This window comes from Rutilus rutilus, assembly GCF_951802725.1.
Source record: "Rutilus rutilus genome assembly, chromosome: 7".
Taxonomy (NCBI): Eukaryota; Metazoa; Chordata; class Actinopteri; order Cypriniformes; family Leuciscidae; genus Rutilus; species Rutilus rutilus.
This window is the reverse complement of record NC_140221.1, coordinates 12,299,992-12,324,203: the sequence shown is the minus strand read 5'-3', so window position 1 is coordinate 12,324,203 and position 24,212 is coordinate 12,299,992. Positions and strand designations below refer to the sequence as shown.

The 24,212-nt window shown below is 38.6% G+C and overlaps 1 protein-coding gene across 2 annotated transcripts in view; it reads right to left on the bottom strand.

Annotated features, from left to right (window-relative positions):
- The window catches only part of LOC311294153 (zona pellucida sperm-binding protein 3-like), a 76,495-nt gene that overhangs the window by 46,396 nt on the left and 5,887 nt on the right, over positions 1 to 24,212 (bottom strand). For both annotated transcript variants that reach the window (XM_084414861.1, XM_084414862.1), the window contains exons 2-4: positions 9,421 to 9,536; positions 9,218 to 9,321; positions 8,921 to 9,098 (exon numbers count right to left, since the gene is read on the bottom strand). In XM_084414861.1, coding sequence (XP_084270987.1) covers positions 8,921 to 9,098; positions 9,218 to 9,321; positions 9,421 to 9,536 — 398 coding nt within the window. The remainder of the gene's footprint in view (positions 1 to 8,920; positions 9,099 to 9,217; positions 9,322 to 9,420; positions 9,537 to 24,212) is intronic.

The window sequence follows — 24,212 nt, the reverse complement described above, 5'->3', positions numbered from 1 at the left end:
ATGAAATGGTAACACTTTACAATAAGAATTGTTAGTTTGTTAATTTAAAATGTATTAGTACATTTTGACTGAGTTTTAATTTTTATTTTATCTGTTAACCTTAGTTAATGTACTATGAGCTAACATGAATGATCAAGGTACAATTGTCTTGCTCAAATATTAATACATGCTGTAAAAAAAAAAAATTGCATAATGCATATAGTTCGTGAAAGCTAGTCAATACATCCTTGTTAACAAATGGGACTTGCAAAGTGTTACCTATGAAATTGACCTATGTTTCTAGGTTATAGCTAAACCTGTAATATTTGAAATGTTTAAATTATTTTCTGTAGAATTCGTTCTTTAGAACTTATTTTAATATATTCATATTTATACATTTATTTAATTTAGCACATTTCAGTTCAGCACTATTTTACTTGGAGTGTTATTTTTTTTTAATCCAGTATCCATTTAAAAAAAAATGTCGGTCGATTAATCGGTTATCGCCACGTATGGTCAAACCTAAACATCGGTAAAATCCACTATCGGTCGACCTCTAATGAGAACAGATATCGTTTCAACAAGAACGATTATAATGATTTTTCATACTATAGTTTCTGTGACAAAAGAGGAGAGTTGGCAGACTGTGATAACTTGTTGACAGGGCGAGACTCGTTCACGGGAAATCGAATGAATGAAAGTCGGCATGACAAAGCGTAAAAACGCAGATGGGAAATATAGAATGAATGTAATATTTCATAATGGTGCCATAATTGGCTTGCCAGGGAAAGAATGCGGCGAGCTAGTTAAAAAAATGCTCTACAGGACACGATCATATAACAATTAACCAAATGCTGTCTATCCTTTGCTACTGGTCTACTGGAATAGTACCATTGCCATGGACATTCTCAAGAGATAACCGGTCAGAGGCATACATTGTCTTACGGGCCTGGAGGAGTTATTAGGACAGTAAATAAGACGTCGCAGTGGAAAGTGTTTCATGTGCTGGCCCGAATAGATGAAAACTTATTTTTTAGATCTGACAGAGGAAGAAAGCCCTTTTAAATTGGGTAATCCAGAGACCTTTGCTATTGATAACCTAAGAACATGTGATTTCTAAAAAAGATTGGAAAAGGATCTGGTGTAAAGGTTTAGACAAAATAGTTACCTTGGAATGGATTGGATAAAGAAGAGCATTTGTAAAACTAGAATCGAAATTATTGGAGCCGATAGTTTTCCTTGTTGGTATGACGAACCAAAAGTATTTTGATACGGGAATAGAGTGGTCAATGCGACAACATCCGTAATTAACTTTGTCACCAAAGATTTTTGGCAATGGATTATAGATTTATTCAATATTATAGGTTTAATCAAATTAGGATGGTATACCTTAAACTGCATAATGGGTATTTTAGGACTAGTGTTACTTTTTATTATGATTAAATGCACATGTTCTAGGAAGACGCATTTGTTCAAAAACTGAAAACGGACCAATTGTCTAAGGCCTTGTTTACACTGCAGGTCTTGATGCCCAATTCTGATTTGTTACCTTTATCTGATTTTTTTATTTTTTTTGTCCTTTTACACGTTCTTTCAACTGTGACTCATATCCGGTTCATGCGTTTACACTTGCCATACTACCTGAAATATCGCGCATGCTTAAAGGGTTAAATTCTCTTGCACAGATGGACAAACGCAAAATATGCTTGATGCTAGCTCTGCGATATAAGCAAAGTTCGCCAAACATCACCATGATTTTGAGGCGGAGGAGGACGAAAAGTGCCACCATTGCAGCGTGCGAATATGCAGTTATTGTGTGTGAGAGAGATCTCAGGACTGGCGGGAGCATATTCCATTTAAATATTGGCTTTAACGAGGAGCAGTGGGTCCTACATTTTAGGATGAGCAAGCCAACCTTTGATATGTTGTGTCAACGTTTGTCCACATTCCTCTCCTACGACGACAACGTTTCGTCGGGCCATCAGTCCCTTTGCAGATGCGCGTCGGGGTTTCTCTCGACATTAAACCACGGAGACGTTGCCTAATGCCTCAGAAAATCCGATCTCCCTGTTTACATGAGTCGCATTGGCAAATATCGTTTTTTTTTCCCACATATGAATGAGGCCTGAAACCGATCTCAAAATATCCGAATGCATGCGTTTTGTTCCCGTTTACACGGTCATAGAACACATCCGATCTGTCACATATGAGCAAAAAAAAAAAAAAAAAATATATATATATATATATATATATATATATATATATATATATATATATATATATATATATATATATATATATATATATATATATATATATATATATATATATATATATATATATATATATATATATATATATATATATATATATATATATAAAATAAAATAAATAAATCATATCGGAATTGGGTCACATTTCACTGACAGTGTAAACGAGGCCTAAATTAGAGCAGCTAGTAGATTTACAGAGCTCAAAGGCTAAGCATAAGAAAAGCTTGTCTGAAAAGCCTTTGCTGTGACCACCGGAAATGGGGGTGACAATGATCTCTGCGTACACGAATAGAATATTGACAGGCGGAGTTACAGGATAAATGTATTATCTGCATTATAACAAAAGTGAAAAGGGAAGTTAACCACTTTCTTCCACAGCAAATAGCGGATAGTAACTTTGTTCTCGTTTCATCAAGAAAATCCTTAATTTCCGAACAAGTCCAGAGATCAAAATTGATTAGCATTAATATGGTATCCAACGGGACTGAAAATGAAATTTCATTGGGAGCTACCAACAGGACTGAGGGTTTCGCAGAAGCCTACAGTAACTCGTGGGTGCAGGTCAGTGAATTCAGGGGATATTTTATCTGGGTTCTTTTGAATGAATTCAAAATCTCTGTTGGCATTTGTTGATTTCTGCTCCTCAAAATTGGGAGAATTTTCATAATTGGCAAATTGATTTTGGTTTGCTCTGTGATGGTTACTTCGGACGGGTGGTCTAGACAAATTGATGGTAACCGACGTAACTCTGAAATTAATGAAGAAAACCGAAATCAATTTGGTGCGAAATCAATAATCACGGTCATAACAGTGTACTTAACTGGACTATTGATATTTTGACATGGGACAATCAATTATGGATAATAATGGGAACAATGACCCTAAAGGGTTTTTATTTTGGGCATTATTGTATCTAGTGAAAATGTGATACTGCTTGGAGTTCTTATGCATAGATGGAATACAATGAAGAAGCCAATAGAACACTGCAAAGAATGTTACGATAACTTTAATTTTGTGGAATCTGATTCAATGTCTGCCTAAATTTCAGGAGCTGCTATGACAGATTGAAATTTTGGAGAATTAACAGTAGGGGGAACGGAACTACCCTTTCTCTATAAGGAGACAACAGAAGGGAATTGATATGTGACGAATGTAATAGAATAGTATATCAGGTGTACTTTCACCTACTTGACAGATGGTCAAACATGGTGTGGATTTTGCATTAATAAACCAAATGTGTGAAGTAGTATTTGAAAGTGCTTTTTGCAAGCTTGTGCGAAATAAGGACCAGTATGAGTTTATTTACCTTATAAGGGAATGGCTGCACTATAATGATAGCCCATTAGGCATCGCTTTAAGATGGCCCTATAACGAGAATAGTATAAAAGGCTTCCTTGCCTGATTCTCAGGGCAGCATTTCAGGTGAAGACTTATACGCATTTGTTATTTTTGCCTTTGGAATTTTGTCTTTGTATTATTCTGAACTTTTTAATAAAACAAAATCATGTTGTGGTGATTCAAACTTTTTAAACAAGTCTGAGTAATTTTCCCCTAGTATTATTTCACAATTGTTGTAGTGGAATCTTAATATTAGCAAACGCCCAGTGCATCCGAATCGTGGATTGAGCTGGTTATGAGGCACCGCCGAGGACCCTGAATCAACATCTAACATCTTTAAATCGACAGGTACGGGCAATATTTTGAATGCAGCAGATTATGGGAATTTTTCAGAATGACTTGGAGGTTACAGCGGTATAAAACACAACAATAGACATATACACATACATTTATAACAAGTGTTTTCGCTCTGTTTGATGTTCTGTACTGATACCTGGTACTGATACCCATCAACAGTGAGCTAAAGAATTAACACTAGTTGGGCTGTTAAAAAAAAAAAAAAAAAAAAAAAAAAAAAAAAAAAGGGGCCAAGTGACAGCTAAGCAAAAAAGGTTGGAAGCAGTGAGTGTCTCCTCCACTAAGAGACATAAGGATAGTTCTTTAGCCAGTAAAATTGAGGTTTTGACCTCAGTTTGCCCAGATCAAGTCCTTAATACTAAATCTGCAAAAGAGGGAGGCACAATCACGATGTTGGAAAATCCCAGTAGGGAATTACCCATTATTTAGGATGTGCTGTCCATGGCAGCCTCTCAAAACCAGTTTTGTGCGGAAAGAAACAATTATTATCGGAAATCCACTCAGATCTCTCATGATGACTCTCAGAACCACGGCACATGGTTCAGGGGAAGGAGTAGAATCAGAATAGGATGTAGAGAGACAAGCCCTCCAGATTGCGTTGGCACACTTAAGCCTGGACACTGCCCTTACAGTGGCAGCTCCCACCAGTGTCTTTTCAGAGGGACTGCAAGAACGTCTGCGCTAAGCATTCCCCCATCCAAAGATTATATTGAGGAGCTACAGAAGTGCTGGGCTAATCTCAAGTCACTTACTCATACCACGGCAAGCACGGGGTGCCCAAAACCCGAAGCGATGCGTCATTGCAAGCATTCGCATTCATGTCAAGAGAACTGGGTAGACTCATGTCAACACTCACTCAAACACACCAAGTCTGTCTGGCACAGTCTCCACTATCAGAAGCCAGTAGGAGGACACTTCGTGACCTCCCCGGAGTCTCAGGCAAACTGTTTGGACCAGCAGCAAACTCTGGAATGCAGCATTTAGACATAAGACCAGACAGCAGCTGGCAGACCTAATAAGAACTCCCTCACAATTTAGACAAGGGAATGGGGGACAGTATTCTACTCGCTCTCAACCTTTAGTTCATTCACGTGCTGCTCATAGGAGCCAGCCAAGGCAACTAGATCAACCTGTGCAGTACCCTAGAGCACGAGGACAACAATTCATTCAGGCTCCAAGGAGCAGGGCATCAGGTCAGCTCCACGCATTGTCAACTGTATGCTTTGGAATGGGGATGGAACAATGGTGACATTGTGGCCTAACCCCTCATTCCTACCCAAAAGACTCTCAACATCATTTAGGAATCAACCAATTGAGTTGGAAGCACTCAATTGTTCAATACCTGACACACAAAATGGCAATCAAACCGATTATGTCCAGTACAAGCCCTTCTGGGCTATCTGAAAGCCTCGGGGAAACTGCTACAGTCAGACCAACACTCTTTCTCTGTTACGGCGGGCCAAGACAAAGGGTAGCCTCTGTTAAAACAGAGGTAGTCACACTGGGTGGTGGAAGTCATTGTCCAGGCATACAAGGCCAACAACCTTACATTGGCAGCCGACATAAGATGCCATTCAACGAGAATCATCTTGGGCAGCATTAATAGGTGTCCCTCTAATGAACGTGTGCAGAGGCTTATAGGTCATCCACTGATACCTTCTCCAGATACTACAGAGTTAATGTGGCAGCCATTGGTGCTATGGAAGCAGCAGTCCTGTTGGATCCCTCAACTTCTGCTTAAGATTAGGAGTAGCCTCCCAGTGACCTAGTTATGAGCCACCCAGTGGGAAGCACTGCCTCTGGTGGTCAGTAAGAATGAAATAGAACGAGAGTTATGCTTGTAACTACAGTTCAACGAGTTCTGGATGACCGCAAGAGAACCCTGTCACTCAGTCTTGCGAGAAGATTCTGTAGAGTTCCCACAGTTCCCACTAAATCGAGGGGATCCCCATGACATGCCTGGTCATGTGATGACTTTGTTGTTACTAGACTCAACCTGTGCATGAGCAGGAGAGATAATATTCAGAGGGAATCACTGCCTCTGGCGGTCATCCAGAACTCATAGAACCGTAGTTACATACTGTTATGGAAAAAATTCTTTTCTCTATTTTATTTTCAATGATTTAACAAATGAATGCCATACATTCATTTGGCTGTATTTTGAGTTTCTTTTTATGATGTTGATGCAGCTGGAAGGGTGTGTGTGAGACTTCAGAGGTGGGAAGATTCCCGGGCTGGGGAGGGGTTAGGGGAGCCACAGGGGTTCCTCTGTTTCTTTTGTTTGGGGGTGCTTTAAGAGATAGCTTTGAGGAGAACATTATAAAACTGCCAGCCAAACACCTCTGAAATGTCTCACTCCGCCTGCAGCTGGTCTAGCAAGAATAAATATCTTTTAAGGACAATTTGAATCCGGATGTCTCTTATGCTGTGATGCTGTTTTGTTAATTATTGTTTTTGCCACAACACATACGCAACTCATTCTTTTGCGTCATCGCGTAATGACGTCACTAGAACTTATTTCTAATAACTTAGTTTTATGGTATGCCACATTAAAACATTCAAATAAAGCCATGTGTAAACGCATATTGCTGATTACCACCTTTCATTCACTTAAGTTAATGGTGTTTGTTGTCATTGTTTCCTTCTGTGATCCTGCATCTTGGATAAGTTTACTACATTTTGCACCCAAAGCACACACTACATAGGCTACATTGATGCACAAATGCAGAGAAGTTCTACATGTCTAAAGTTGTATATACTTCTAAACTATTAATTAGCTTAAATTGTGAAACGGTTATGCTGTCCACAATGGTAGGTTTTGAGTGCTGTTTGGTCTACGATAGCAGATGCATATGTGAGGAACTGTCTTAATTTCATTTTAAATAAATATATATTTTTTTTTCCTTCATGGTTTTTTTTTATTTTTTTACTTTTTTTTTTTTTACTTTTTTCTTTCTATAATACAATAATTCTGAAAGAAAATGCACCTAGAGCCTACGGTTTCACCCTCACGCATTTGATTGACAAATAAGCCCCGCACTCCTATTTCAGTGTAGTTAATATTGTGGTTATTTCAGTGAAGAGTTTGCCCCGTATATTCTGTGCAATAGCACATGATATATATAGCACATTTACTGCTGGGCTATGGGCCATTTCAGGAGCATCCTTGGTTACAATGTATTGTGTAGTACAATTTGTCTATTTTTACAAGTTATTGAAATGTATCTTCATTTTACAAATAAAGCTTCAGAGAAGAACACTTTCTACATCCTTCTACCCTGTGGTCACTCTGTGACTAGGTTCCTTTAATCTTTCGTTTTAATTCTTGGAATCGATTCCTAGTTCTGGACTCAATGGAGTTGATTCTAGAACTAGGAATCATAATTATTCCAAAAGTTTCAGAATCCAACAGTCCAGCCCGTATATCGCTGGAATTTAGGTATGGAAATTTATAGGTAATAATTAGTAAATTTTTTAGTTAATCTCTCTAAATCCCACCTTTTCCACAAGCTACTCTGCTCTGATTGGGCAGATCAGCTCAGTCTGTTGTGATTGGTTTACCGCGTACAGCGTGCGTGTCGAAAACAAAAACACCCATTGCCATAATGTCAGGTCTGCGTGTCCTGAGGCTTCCTACACCGTAAACTAAACACAGTAATGAACAATGTCGTCGATTTTACCATATCAATGTGAGCGCGATGATGAAACACTGGAAGAACTAGTTATTCAACCCGAACCTCCATCTCAAGGACTACTCAAGCAGGACGTTTCTCAGTGATACACTATTCAGTTTGAGGTACATTAAGAAATGTTGCAACTGTAATTCCTCACCATCAGCATTAACAAGTGCATGCCCATCAACAAACCGATTATTTTACTTGTACTAATTTATTTACAGAGAATATTTGTAATATTGCGGTGAACACGTGGAAACGGTTTCAATATTCAATAATAATAGTGCATGTATGCAATGTATACATTAGCCGAGCTCTAGCATGACTGATGTGAATGACTGATGTAACAAACGTTGGTAAAACAAATCTTGCTCCATTCTTAATCTTTCCTCAAATGTGAGAATGAACAATCTGCATTAATAGACACAGTTATAGGTAATAGTGGCCCACAAACTGATTAGCAGAAGTATTTAAGTAAGACAGTGATAACATGAGTTAGCAGGAGCAGCCAGTTAGCAGGAGACCTACACAATATAAAACTCAAAACTAAGTATTTTGAACACCATCTTTCAAGAGCAAGCGGTTTGCAAATCCTGCATTGATCTCCGAGATTTGAGAAGCAGTCGTCAGTAAAATAAAGGGAACACAGCAAAAGTTTAGGATTATACTGCTGTGATATTGTGGTAAATATGAATTTTAACCACTGATTCTTCACATGCTCGTCCTTGGGCAGTGAAAATAAACTGTCTTAACCTTCACATTGTAGAGCACAGCGTCTTCTCGACATGATGCTATCCAGAGTCCACAGGAATCAGCTGCAGGTTTGAGGTTCAAGTTTCCATGGTGTCTGCGTGCGCAATAAGTGGGCGGGCAATATGCTATTGTTTCGTCTTGACATCACAACAAAACGGCTTATGACTCGTTTGAAAAACAATTAATTTAATGGACTCTTAATTTTGAAAGACAACTTTATATACAGTGTTTTATACGGAAAACTTTCAGATTTAAAACTTTGCAGGATGTTTTCATTCACTTAGAGCTATGTTACACACTACAAGAAAGGTCATTTTCAATAATCCATAAAAGGGGCCCTTTAATGGCGGTCTTGCACGTAATTCTCAAAACACCCACAAGATGGCCATTTATCGGTCGAAGAAACACCAACTTTAGAGTGAGAGGTGCTTGCCTTCACAAAACTGATGCTACAGAGGTTGCCAGGACATTTCTATGCAGTTGCTAAGATGGTCTGAGTGAAAAATTAAAGACAAAAAAACAAAAACAAAGCCCTAATGTACCCACCCATGATTTTCAATAACCGTGTATCTGGGGACAGAGTTGATATCTGGAGTCACTGTGGCAACACAGCTCTCAAAATATATGCGGAGGTTAATGTGATGACCCAGACGAACTGAGGCTTCCATGTTTATGATGTCACCCAAGAAGTACACCGCAGAGGCCCGTTCAGAGCGCCAATCACCTGCACCAGAAGTAATGCAAACCAAGTATGACCATTCTACAACTGTCTACTTCAGACATTCAGGTAAAGCGTCAAAATAAAGAGTCCTGAAATTACAAACTTGTAAACCCTGCACATACTTGTCATTAGCTTTAGTGAAAACTGCAAGTCCTCCAGTGCAAATTGCGTTGAAACGTAAGGAACCATTGTTGGTTTGATGGGGTTACTGGTAATGTCAAATCTCCTGAGAGACAGAGGACACAAAATAAATACCCCATTTTTATACCCATCCCGAAATAGTAGAGGGGAGTAACATGACTTGTTAAATATGCAGTCCACTTACCTGCTGTAATAACATTCAATAGGAACTACTGCCTGCTCAAGGCGAACCACTCCGTCTGAAGAGGGTTGCGGAGTGAAGATAAGGAGGTTGGTGTATATAAGAGAGTCATCTGTAATCTGAACAAAATAAAAGCTCAACTGATTAAAATTATTAAATTGATTATTTATGCATTTAAGTGGCATTTAAGTGGTCAAGAACTAGACTTTATTAATTAGGCTTTGGTCTGATGTGAAATGAAATGCTGCATACAAGCCGCTTTGCTATTGTCTTAGGCTATGTTCAGACTGTCAGTCCAAATAAAATGCATATCCAATTGAAAGTGTGAACAAAAAAACAAAAAACAAAAAAAAAACACATATGAAATGCTATTTTTACAAATGATTTGAGCTTCATTCATATGTGGTTTGAAATTCTTTTCAAATCGCATTTCTGGAAATCCGTTTCAATCTGACCGCTCTGATCGGATTTTGCTTGGTTTGTGACTCACGTGGTTATAGAAAACATACAGAAAGTCACTGCAGAAACAAGGTTGTGTTGTTGCAAAGTGCCGGTCGAGCATAAAATGACAATATAACAGACATATTTTGAAACCGGCAGAGATGACAGCACGGAATAAAGCTGCTCATATCAGCCTCCTACAGTGCTGCCGCTGCCTCAGAAGATGCACGAGTCCAACACAGCTTCTACACATTGTTATGTTGTAAATCAGACAGCATCTGTATTGCAAACCCCTCGATGTTTTGGTTGTTTTTGGTGTATGCCTATCAACCCAATGTCATTGTCATACAAACCAATGCCGATATTCCGGAAAACGAAAGAGCGGCATGGACACACAATTACGATCTGAAAAGTCTGCGATATACAATGTGGACATCAATAATTTGAAACGCTACGTTCAGACCAATTCAGACTACGGTCAGTCCAAATCTGATTTTTGCAGATATTCATGTGGTTTGAAAACCTATTCAAAGCGCATTTCTGGAAATCTGTTTCAGTCTGACCGCTCTGGGGTGCTAGCCTGGAAATACCAAACTCTGCTACTTCGCTTTGTAGACAGAGTCTGGAAGGGCATAATTGAAAAGCGTTTTCTTTCTTGCAGGGGGCGCTTGTCTGAAGTTTAAAATCATTGGTTACCCGTAAGCCAATCACATAACGTTTAGTTATGACGTGTTATGAGCCGGCTCAGCCGCATCGAACTTCCACTGTAAACATGTATGATGTGAAAACAAAACCATCGAGCGAAATACCGGAGTGAACATGGCTGTGAATGACTTTTGCAGATTATGTGAAGTAAATCTACGCATCCAACGGTACAATCAGCGTCTACGTCACGGCTCTCAGCCCGCCCTCTGTTCGTTGATTGGCCGGCTGTTTTGAGGCCGGAGGAAGACTGGGAGATAGGTCCAGTGTTGTTTTCGTCAACGATGACGATAACGAAATGATTTCGTTGACGCACCTTTTTTTTTATGACGATAACGTGACGATGACTAGCTAAAAATGGCTCTAAGGTGACTAAAACATATAATACGGAATCGTCCCGTATTTGACACAAAGTCTTGTTCCGTATTGACCTGATACAGAACGCACTGTTCCGTATTTTTGAGAATTAATTCAGTGCAAATCCATGACAGACACATAGCTTCTAAATATGTCAGACTATGAACGAAGACATTTGTAGGCTATGAGAAAAAAAAACCAGACGGTGCGGTAGATACTAATTTCTCCCCCTGTTTGTCTATGATCAGCGTAGCGTTTTTAACATCTTGGAACATCAGAGAATGCCCTTTTAATTGGTCGTTTCAGTCATTGTGAGTCACGTATCGTAGCAACGATGACGACAAGTGACAACAGCGGGAAATGTAAAAATGACTACCTCCGAGCAGCCGGCGAAAAAGAAAAGAGCACAGAAATGTAAAATTGAATGGGAAAATGACTACCCGTGGCTGGAATGCGTGAGGGACAATGAATACAAGGCCAATTGTACCATATGCCGTCGCGTTTTTTCTGTTTGTCACGGCGGAGTGTGTGATATTAAGCAGCACGCATCAGGAGATAATCTAATAATTCTATTGAATAAGTTCGCACATAAGGCGAGTAGTATGAAGCTGCAGACTCGGAGCCTGCATCTAACTGTTACAGTCCCGCACCCACAGTCCCGCATTCTCAGACCCCTCATTTTTCGAGACAGCGCCTCCTATCAAATTGGATCGGATAAACATTTGAAGAACTTAAGCCGAAACGTGAATATCGTCAATTTTATTTAGCGAATCATACTCATTCGATTTCTTTTTTAATCAAACTACTTTATAGCTCATCGATACACCAACATATGAATAGTCCATTTAATATTTGTAAAGATAGTTTGTAACAAAATTTGAGCCGTTAATGTATGTTTTGTCGCCTTTTTTTCCCGAAAATATTTTGATAGCTAACGTAGCCTTTAACCTTGTACTTTTTGTAGACAAGCCATTGTAAAAATTTGATTAAAATTAGTTGACATTAAAGTAGACCAATTAAATACATTAAGTGTGTTAATATCAAAGAATGTCATCATTAATTATTTAATCAGATTTACTGATTAAATTTCCGGACCTTTTCTCCTAAAACTATAAATTGAATTAATTAATGCCGGAGTAATTATTTTACTTTATATAATTTATGTAGACTACTTAAATTAGTTCTTATAAAACGTAAGTATTAAAATTAATCAACATTAATTTAACTGTGATATGAAGTTGTTGCCAGCCATTTACAACTCATACAATTGCCTAATAATCAAATTTACTATGCCTTCACTATGTATTAACCAGTCTATGGTATTAACATGTGAGCTAGAATGTGTCATTTGGCCTTTTGTTTGGGTTCCTTTTAATTTGTATTGACTGAAATTTATTTATTTATTTATTTATTTATTTATTTATTTATTTATTTATTTATTTATTTTTGTTTGTTTGTTTGTTTGTTTGTTTGTTTGTTTGGTTGGTTGGTTGGTTGGTTGGTTGGTTGGACAGGCCATCATTCATGGCCTATGTGAGATGCAGGCATTATCCTGGCTGGAGGCTGAGGAGGTGTTCCTCCGTGGCCCTACTTATCACCCTAGGTATGCTTGTAATTTGCATTTGCAAAAAGTATTTATTATTTTTGACAATGGCATTCATCTTTTATTTTAGTGAAGTCGAGGAATTTGACAGAGCGATTGCAAAAATAATGAAAAAAGAAGGAACACTCGCCTACCAGAAAGTAATTATTTTACCTTATGCATTTACATTACATTTTACATTTATTCATTTAGCAGACGCATTTATCCAAAGCGACTTATAAATGAGGAGTTTTTTTTAATGCAATTGAAGACGAAAAGTAAAGTCACTAACACAATTATTTCTTCCTTTTTTCTTTGCTTTGTCCTGTTTACAGCAAGATGATGTTTAGGTGATCGTTAAATAAAGTACAGAATTGTTTATTATTGGTGTTTTGTCTATTCTTATTTGAGTTTTGCTTTGCATTCAAAGTTTCAAAAAACAGGTTTTGTAATGTTAGCATGGTATAATGTTAATTAGACCATTATAGGTTGAACTGAAAAAAAAAAAAAAAAAAAAAAAAAAAAAAAAAACATTGTAGCAATATAATATCACATAATATTTTTCAGAAGATTGTTCAATCTGTAATTGTATCCCTTCCATCAGTAATTTTCTTTCAATTACACCCACGCTCAAAAAATAACTACTGGGTAATTTGTTAGTCAGAGAACACAATGATTTTTTTGGCACATGCATTAAGCAGGGAACGCAAATATTTATTTGGATAACTTTAAATAAAACGAGACCGTAATATTGCATCCTATTGTTTTCAATGGCATTTGGATAAGGGTGTTATACGATCGTCCGAACAGCAGGAGGCGCTGTCTCGAAAAACGAGGGGTCTGAGAATGCGGGACTCTGGGTGCGGGACTGTAGATGCAGGCTCCGAGTCTGCAGCTTCATAATGTTGCATAAGGCTACAGAAAACTGTTGTGTTTATTTTTCTTCAAATGCAGTCTAAGCCTGTGAGTTTTGAATGTTATATTTTGTATTTGTTTAAGTTAAAAATAAAACGTATTATAAACTAAACAAATCCATGGTTCATTGTTGGCAAAATGATCATGATAGCCTTTATATTTCATGTGGTTCAGTCTTGTAGATTGATTAGGCCTACTTTGCTATTCTATAAATATATAGGCCTAATAAGTTGTATTATAATATGCTATAATATAGCAAAAATAGCTATAAGGATGCCCATTGGATACCTAGCGATAAGGAAAGGGTATAAGACATGACGTCTGGCAATGGTAAGATCAGAAGAACAGATCTCACTTTGCTTGTTCAATAAAGCTAATTCTTCTGAGACCTGGAACTTCGACTCAAGAGCTTTCTTTGAGACCCGAACCAAAGAGACTTTAAATCTGCTACAACATCAGCATAGTTCAACGAGTTGGTGTTTACAACCATAGTTCCAACGAACATTCGCAAACAGCTTTGCAAAGTTGTGTGGTTGGAACGACGTCTCTCGACCTGTGGTTAGAAGCATGGATTCTTGTTTGCATGACATGTGAACTTAAATCCTTATCTTGAGAAAAATAAGCAAGCTGACATTCAGTACAATCTAGATGTTTTATTTTGAATATATACAAAACGTCATTTACGTTTTACTTTGTCAAGACATTTAAAGTGCCGTTTTTAAAGAGTGTGCACGTACATACATGCACTAGAACGTAAGAACGAGCCTCTATATGATTGAATCTAGAAAAAGCAAAATAACTGATAAAATAACTGATAAAACTGTCATGACTAGTTGATTTCTTCAACGATGAAGTTGCTCTTTTCAGTGGTTTTTACTAATATTTTCTTATTAATCTATTTATACAGTACTATTTATAACCCTTAACTAGCCCATTGTTGCCTGATAATGCTCAACTCAGTTGGATCAGAGGCCTGTCGATGCTTTGGCAATGTAAAGCCTTTTTACCATGCCAATAAAGCTACTTGAATCTGAATTTGTCAATCACTGGTCGATTTGCTGAGTTTTTCAAACAGGATGAGAGACCACAGACTTGCACTGTGTCAATATACTAGCTACATGCAATAGCTTGATTAGTCACAAAAATAATCAGAAAGAGTAACAAAATGCTTTGTCTAGATTTGACTAATAATGCAAAAACTGATACTTCAAATGAACTTAAATTAGCAAAAAACAATCTTAACTTTAAAAAAAAGAAAAAGAAAAAAAAAGTCACTCATAATGTCTCAAAGGCCTATATCCAAATGCAAAACCCAAAGCAATTAAATAATTATGTCTGAAAGCAAATGTACACAGCCATGTTTATACATTTATATATAGGGCTATACATCCATCTAGTGGTTACACCTGTGTATTACAGCTGATAAATGGTTCACAATTTAGATGTACCATAAAATCCCCTTATATAGCCAGTACTTATTTGTTTTCCTCTATTAAAAACCCAGCAAAGATTGAATCACCTCACTCGAATAGCCATTACTAGTGACATTTATTTGATCACTAATATTTATGATTAATTTTAGTGATACACGGGTCATGCTTAGGATAAAACTTTTACCAATACTTAGAATTTAGACTGCAGTAACTATGTCAACCGCTAGCTGTCAATATTACATCCTGCATTTCAGTTCTATTGGAAATATCCTACCTCCCACTTCTGAAGTCATGATTAGAAACTCATTAAATAGAAATCATGGAGGACATCCGGTTTATTCTTATTTCTTGAGGAAATCTTAAAGCCAAAATGTAAAGATATTTAGTTTTGAATAGCATCCCATTCGTTGACAACCATATAAACATTCACAAGCTTCCCAGAGGTAAATACACGTTCATGTCCAATTTTGGGAAACTATTTACGATAATTCTGATTATAGCATGTGAATGCAGCATAAGCCTGAGTTTACGAGTTGGGGGCGTGTCAATGAGAAACGTGGCAGAATACCACAATATTTAGCAGTGACCAGTGTTGGAAAAGTTACTTTGGAAATGTAATACAGTAGGTTACAGATTACAAGTCACCCCATTTGAAATAATTTTGTAATAAGTAATCTAACTATTTAAATTACTTTAATAAAGTAATGTAACATTACATTTGATTTTTTATTTATTTCTAACTAATGTTTTCAATTGTTAAAGGGATACTTCACCTCTGGAAAGATGAATGTGTATTTAAAATGGGTCATTTATGTAGTAGAAATGTGAAAATATTTTTGAATTTGGAGCCTTCTAGACTGAGAAAAGCCAGAAAATTTATTTTTGGCTCATGTTGATGAAAGACAACTCCCAGAATGCACTTACTTCACTGCCCTATGAGGCCACTCCCAAGCCACGCCTACCAGTAAGAGCGCGCAGTTAAACAACTAGGCTAGGCTACTAGTTGACTCGAAACTTAAGACACCGTTTTATCGTGAGTCTCCATGACGAGTTTGCCCGGGATTTCGAGATCGCCCAAAATGTCCTACCTTTCTAGTTCCTTTTTTTTGCCTTCGCTGACTTTTTATGCAGGTACTTGGGAATTGTGACTGCTCTTTCTCTGCCATTATTGTGATTCTTCCTTGCTATCCGTGCCTCTCTCCGTGCCTCTTCCCCTCTTCAAGTCTAACGGGTGCATGCAGGGGTGGTTGCCATGGTAGTGAGGGAGAGTGACAGTCCATTGTGCCGCAAACTCCTGCTTACTCGGTGTAGTGAGCTGAATATTTCCGGGAACGGTGACATGTGATGAGTGCACGCAGGGCAGCGCACGCAGTGGGGCTCGGGCACGAGACATGAAGGCATCTGATTGGTTCTTTACATTCGCACCGAGTGGCAGTGATTGGTCAGAGTTTTTACTGTCCTGCAGCTGCTACAGAGGTCTGATTGTTTTCATTCCTTTTTCTGAACACATAATGTATTGACTACTCTCAGGATGGAAGGACCATTTCACCCAGTATAAAAAAAAAGTGTTTCTGAAGAGGATTACCTACTATAGCTTTAAGCGTTCATGTAAACACTACATTCAGATTCACCAATCGGAATGAATTCAGTTAGATTGAAACAAAAGGTGTGCATGTAAACAATGAATGGCGACTGTAGAAAGCAAAAGCCAAATCCCGGACATTTTGGACGATCTCGACGGCCGGACATGTCCGGGAAAAAGAGGATGGTAACCCCTACTAACATTACTTGGCTTTCTCCTACTACTCCACTTTCTCCACAGAACAAGAGCCTGTTAGCTTAGTTTCAAAAAAAAGGTTTGGTTGACAGTATTTGTACATTCTGTGAGTGAGATCCCACCCTCTATGGGCGGGTTGAAAACATGCGGAACGAGCTCCTACTACTGGCTGTAGTTTCTAGCCTCTGGCCAAAAAATCCTCCGATGATGCAAAATTATGATTTTTGCGTCATCGGAGGATTTTTTCCAGACAAAAAAATAAATAATAATAATAATAATAATAATAATAATAATAATAATAATACAGAAATCTCTCGTCTCAGGGGGATATGAGGGAGGGAAGCATGGTAATTCGAAAATACTACAGGTTTTCTACTGATACAAAGCTTAATGCTAAATGCTGAAGTATCCCTTTAAACATCTCCAAACATTTAAACCAGGTAGGGTTAATCGAATATAGACGAATATATCCGCTTAAATAGAGTTATCTCCTTTAGTCGCCTGTAGTCCTTTCGGTGTGTTCAAGCACAGATTTATTTATTTTTCCTGACGCAGGCGACAACACAGTCGGCTTTCATCAACGCTAGTTCTTTGGCATCAGTTTGGTGTGGTCCTTTACAGTAGTAGTCAACACTGATTACTGTCAGACTTTCAAAATCCTTCATCACTTGAATTAAGATAATAATAATAATAATAATAATAATAATAATTCAAACAGTGCGTGTTGACGCGATCAAATTTCACGCGTTTCGTTTAAAGAGAATTGGCCCCATTTGCCTTCCATAGACGTGGTCACGTTGACGTTCATTGAGACGAGTGCATGTTGCAAAGTCATATAAGAGCCGATCGGAACGCCATAACAGAGAATGTCTAATAAGGCGAGAAGTTTCACTCTCAGTACACTTCCGGCTTCTGAAATGGTTGCAGTTCCACTTTGATTCCATATGAGGGCGCTCACAGGACGAGTGCAGAATGAATGGAGGTCTATGGCAGTATACCCATCAAAATCCACTTTTCTCAGGATATAATTTTTTGTCTAGTAATTTGAACACTGTATTCGAAAGGAGATGCAAAGAAATTACACATTGCTGGGTGTTAGATTTTTTAGAGTCACTTATTTGCTTTAAAAAGTCTTTTAAAGTGTCAATGACGTCATACACATCGTACGACCAGAGATACTGCTTTACGGCAATCCTTCAGTCACTTTGGTGCTTTCGCGCTCTGCACTTTCTTTTCTCTCGAGGCATCGACAACACAGCTGACACAGGTTGCCATGGATGCCATCAAGCGGTATCTCTGGTCGTAATCAGTCCTTCACTGACCAAACAGCGTTCATTAGCAGAATGCTAGCGTGTTATGGGCAACAACAACTCAACCTGTAAGAAATCGAAAGGACATAAGTACTCGTTCATTCAACTTTCGACCTATAACCCATGTTGAACTTGCAAAACCTACTATCGAATCTGAGATTTCTCAACGGCAATCGGGTGAAAGAGACAAATTTAGCCATCTAGCCCCATAGACTCCCATTCATTCTGCACTCATGGGCGATCGCCCCCCAGTGGAACTCTGGTGGAACTACAACCAAAATTCGGTACAATAGGACTTAATAGGGAGTGGGCAGGCTCACCGTAGACGGGCTCTGGCCATAATCAAAAGCATCAGAATAGGCCTTTATCCCAGCTGCATGTCGTCATTAGTTGCGTAAAGGAATTTCCGCCTACATTGTCAATGGACAGACGGCAGTTTTGAGAGGAAAATTACACCCATTTAGTTTCACTTAACAATAAGTCAATATTCAAAACTGTTTATTTAGACTTACATGATACCCTACATGCATGTCATCTTCGATTCTAACGTGTAACATTATCTGAGAGAGTATTGCGGTCACACATACAGGCTTGCGTGCTCCCCTTTAAATCACGAAATATGCATCGACATATGACTTTTTTTCTTTGTTTCACAATACTCAATTAATGAGGCTGGTGTCTTTAAAAAAGGTCTCTGTGCTGAATTTTGCACACACACACAAAAAAAAAACGAATTCACAACAACCCATGCTATGGGCACAGCCATTGATACAGGCTGGAGTGAAAAAAAATAAAAATAAATGTATGCTCCTATTTGAAACTTCTGCTTTTCGAACACGGAAGTGTGAAAAAGGCCTATAGCATCGCTTTACTAAACACCCTTTAAACGGCACGAGGCATTGGCAGGAGACATCAAAATCAGGCATAGTAGCAAATTTATATTAAACATTATCTTAGCTTTTTTCAGAAAATATTCAGATGTAACCCCCTTTGTAATCATTAATAAGTAACTAATTTAATTAGACATTTTTTTCTCAGAAAATTTTACTGATTACAGTTTCATTTATTTTGTAATTAAATTACATAATGCCGTTACACGCAACCAGTTACTTCCCAACACTGGCAGTGACATTTTCAATCTTTTTTATTTACAACAAAAGTTAATTGCCAGCACAAAATATAATAGCATTGTAATATATGTAACGATAAAGTTTACAGTGGCGTCATAAATAAAAACCAAAACATCACAAGTGATGCACATTCTTTGTTCTTCATTTTCTAGTAGTAGAGTACCCAAAAACCTTGCAGTATTTTCGTGTAGTAAATTACTTCGTGTAGTGGTTTACTTTGTGTAGTAAACCACTGGTCACGCCCCCCCCAACCTCACGGCCCCCAGTCTGAGGAGGGGGAAAATAAATTTAATAAAAAAAATAAAAAAAAACCCTCCTGAACAGAAACGGTCTAAAGGAAGCTGAAATGTATGCATTATTACTTTTTTAATCAAGTCATTTGTCACTTACGCTACAAGCCCCATATTAGCAACATGTTGGGTCACGCCCCCATCAACAGTGCAAGACATTACGTGCCTGCATTCTGACAGCACTTAATGAAACTAGCAGCTAACCACTGGATACCACTGTAACTCAGTGCAAGATCTGTGAGCCACTTTGGGTCAGTAAAAAAATTTGCAAAGGAAGATGCACAAATCGAGCAGAAAAAGTCTTAGTTCGTCACGCAACGCAAATATCCTCTGCAATGCTTTACCTCTGGAGAGCCACCGTACCTCCGTGTGCAAAAGTAACGATTCATATTCTGACCCCATTTCTTTGCATAATAGGCCAAACAGTCTTGTTTTTATGGGGCGAGTCTTGATGAAATTGACAATTTGTGTTGCTGTTTTAAGCACTGCGTTCAATTCGTCAGGAAGAGTTTTTGCTGCAAGGACCTCCCTGTGGATCATACAGTGAGTGAAACGCACATGCGGAGCTACTTCACGAACCAAAGCAGCGAGCCCTTTATTTTTCCCTAACATGGCTCCCGCTCCGTCTGTGCACACACCGACACAGTTGTCCCAACAAAGACCAAGTTCATCCAATTTACCATTGAGTTTTTCTAAAATATCTCTTCCAGTGCATGTTTTTTCCATTGCTGAACAAAATAACAGATCTTCAAGCAATTTTCTCATGACGGTAGCGAACAAATACAAGTAGTTGCGAGGAGTTTGAGATGTCTGTCGACTCGTCTAATTGCAATGAAAAAAAAAATGTCCGTCCCGTATTCTCTCAATTAGTTGACATTTGATGTCGGTTGCCATTTCAGTAATACGGCGGCTCATAGTGTTGTCTGATAGTGGAATTTGTTCAACGTCACTGGCAAACTTATCTCCAAACATATTTCTACAGATGGCCATTGCTGCTGGACGAATGAGGCTCTCTGCAATTGTATGAGGCTTTTTGTCCTTGGCAACTAAATACGCCACCTCATATGATGCTGTAAGCGCTTTGACTGCCACAGTGGTTTGGCTGGTCATAGTTTGTTTTAGATTTTTTAATCCTGATTCTTTACGGCGAAAAAAGTCAACCGGTTTATCTTTTAACGTCGGGTGTTTGGTTCGTAAGTGACGTATTAGTTTCACAGGTTTTAAACTGTCATTTGCAAGCACCTCAGAACATACAACACACTGTGGACGTGGTTCGTGATTAAGTGTGATGCACGTGAATCCGTATTTGATGTACTGTTCGTCATACTTTCGTCGTTTTGATGCACCCAGGCCTTTGGTTTTTCCTATTAATCCTCTCTGTGTGGAAAGCCTCGTTGACGTGGAGGGTTCGACATCAATTTGCGGAAGTTGTACAGGTTCAGTCGGACACTCTTCTTTTTTGCCTGACGGTTCACCCGTTTTATCACTGGTATTATTACGTTTAAGCCACCGGTCCATTTTGTTTTTGTTTTAATATTTAGCTTGAACTCGATCGCGTCAACTCTGCTCCTCTGCTCTGTAGCCAACTAATATATCACCATGGCAACGTCACAGAGACTGAGGTCGCCTCGCCTGATTAGCTGCGGGACTAATCAGATTGCCCCCTCTAGTGGATGACTAAAGATTTGCTATCTTACATTCACGTTTCACTTAAGCCTCTGAATTCACAGTTTTGGGCCCCACAGGTTGAAAACCCCTGCTGTAACTAACAGGTGAGTAAGTTGGTGATACTTGAAAGCATAATTGAAATGATAAGATCATATAGTTATCTCACTCAGTTAAATGTGTAAGAATGTGTCGACCAGTGGGGATTTCTTTAGATTTCTAGGGATAGAAACATTTTTGTTAAACCACTTACAAGTGTTATGTTGACAAAACTATTGAAACAATTACTTTTTATTACAACTGTACATGAATAAATAGGCCATTTGGCCCTGGACTAATAGGGTATTCTATTTGTCCATTCTATTGGCTCTATTCTATTTTGAAGACTTGTGCTGGCTGCACAAGTCTAATTTAAGGCTCTCACAAATAAATAGTATGGGTATATTATAAATTTTCTGAGTCATCAGAGTGCCTTGAGTATTGAAGTTGTTGAGTTTTGTGTCCCTGGTGTTCTTTCATGCCACAGGGATAAAAGAAAGCATACAGTTTAGGCGGAAATTGTGAAAAAATGTGTGTTATTTCTGGTTTAAAGAAGTCATGTGACCTCTGTGTTTGTCAGACAGATTCAGTACTGGGCTTAAATGAAAGCCTAAAAGGTCCCCTTTCCAACGATACCAAGCACCATATTATAGAATATTGACAATATCCCTAGCATGAGCCTAAACCAGATATACACCAGATTTCAAAAACTGAATTTATTTTAGGGGGTTAGTAACTTCATAAGCTGAAAAAAAAGTGATTTCGCTACCACCCCTGCACTGCTATCGTGATTTTTCTGATACTAGGGGTGTATACCGTGCCAAAAAACAATGATAGCATTTGTCCCCAAGATGATACCGATCAAGCCCCCAGGCTCATGGACTATAATGTCAAAAAAATTAATGGTCAAATATGTACTATTGCAGTGGTTCTCAATTCCAGTCCTCAGGACCCGCTACTCTGCACATTTTGTATGTCTCCCTTATTTAGCACACCTGAACCAGATCATCAGCTCATTAGGAGAGACTCCATGAACTGAACTGAGTGTGTCAGATAAGAGAGACATACAAAATGTGCAGAGCAAGGGGTCCCGAGGACTGGAATTGAGAACCACTGTACTATTGTGTTAACATTTTATGGACTAAAAATGCGTTAGAAAACGTTAATCTCAAAGACGAGTTCGTTCAGAATCAGCTACATACAGCAGGTCGGCTGACTCGATTTCCTTCTCATACATTCCCGTAGCGTCACAGACAGTGCATTTCCCTGTTGAAGCCCAGCGTCCATTGACTTCAATGGGACTGCTCTGAACAGTTTTTTTCAGCGCTTCGAAACTAGACGGTCATTGGATAAATGCTGCGATTATGTCCCGCCCACGGACGCTCAGCGTCTCTGGGGGTGAATGAGGAGTGGGTTGGCCCGGACACCGGGCTTCCGCGTGATGATTGGAGGGGCTGCATCTCCTTTTGATTGACAGCGATTTCATACAATAAAAAGTCGTGAAGCTATTGGAGCTCAGTCCCATCGCGGATTTTTCAAGTGATAGTCAAAAGACAAACTGCTGCTACCTCTTTCTTGGTATTTGCTTGTCGAAATTGCTAGCCATTTTTCATAATACATTTCACACAATTATACATTTATACCTTTATTATATTATTACTTATCCTATTATATTTTTTATAATATTATTAGTAATAATTAAAACAATAATTATTAAAATAAAAGCCTATATATTATTAGTAGTATTATTATTATACTTTATTATATTATTATTTATACCTTTATTATATTATTACATTTATACAATTATACCTAACTCTGCTGGCCATTGAGAGGACACTGGTCAAGTCACTGGAAAAGACGCCTAGTTGGAACGATATAGGGTCACAGAGCATTTTCTTGAAAAGGAACGTTGGGCAGAATTTACGTATAAATAAATGGACAATTTTTATGATGTAGGCCGAAAATGAGCTTCCCCTCTTTGAAAGACCAGCAGCCGCCACTGGTGTCGACATAGAGGAAGGGTGGCAGAGTGAGTTGAGTTGGGCTGCTGCGTGCTGCTATTTTTGCAAACTTGTATGATTATCTCTGGCTAGCGAGCTAACGCTAGCTAGTTAGCTTAAGTCAATTCCAATGTGTCACTTAGGGCCATTACATAGTCAACGCGAGCGACGCGCTCCCTTTCATAGTCAAAACAGTGGACGCAAGCGTCACGGGCGATGCGTGAAATGCAATACACCGCTCACACAGTCATAGCACTGAACGCCCGTCTATTTCGCTTCAAAAGCTCGCTTTCGCTTTGGACGCGCGAATGGATTCAAAATATTTAAGCGTCGAACTAGACGCGAATTTGAACTGTGTGTAAACGCAGCATAACAGGCTGCAATGTCAAGATTGCAATGCTGGAATGTGTGTGTCAGAGAGAGAGGCGCGGGCGCGATCGAACAGTGAAAACATAAAAACATACTCCGTAATTTTGTTCATACAGGACATCATTACAACTGCAAAGTGTTTAGCCTACTTATATTTATGTAAAACACAACATTGTACTTTTGTCAAACTGTAACCTACAACTGTCACCCAACCAAAATCACTCACACACACACACACAGTAGAGGAGATGTATACATATAAGCTTGCATAATTTTTCCTCTTCGCCCGCCATTGTATTCAAACCTTCTTCTGTAAACATAATATACTTGAATTATTGTTTATGGCCTGACGAGCCGCGGGAAACCCGCTACTCTGAGTGACGCGGTGCGCGAGTTTTAAAATAGTAGTTTTTGACAATCAAGTGCCACCCCAAATAAAAGACTGGGCCAAGCTGGCCCCCCCAGAAATAATGTCCTGGCTACGCCCCTGCTCGAGGTCATGGTGCAAAGGACCTTAGGTTGATTTTACTCCGAACCATCCCTTTAACGGCACGCAAACGAGGCAGTCGTTTTCAGCAGCCAAAGTCCACAAGACCGAAAGTGCATATGAAGTGTGCCATTTGGGACAGGGCCATTCACATTAAGCATGATAAACCAATTATACAATCGATGAAACAAAGCAATAGACGAAACTACAAAGCTGACACAGAGGTATATATAATTACGAAATAAAGTCATTATGATTGTTATTGTTATTAATATTATTTTATAAAGTAGCATGT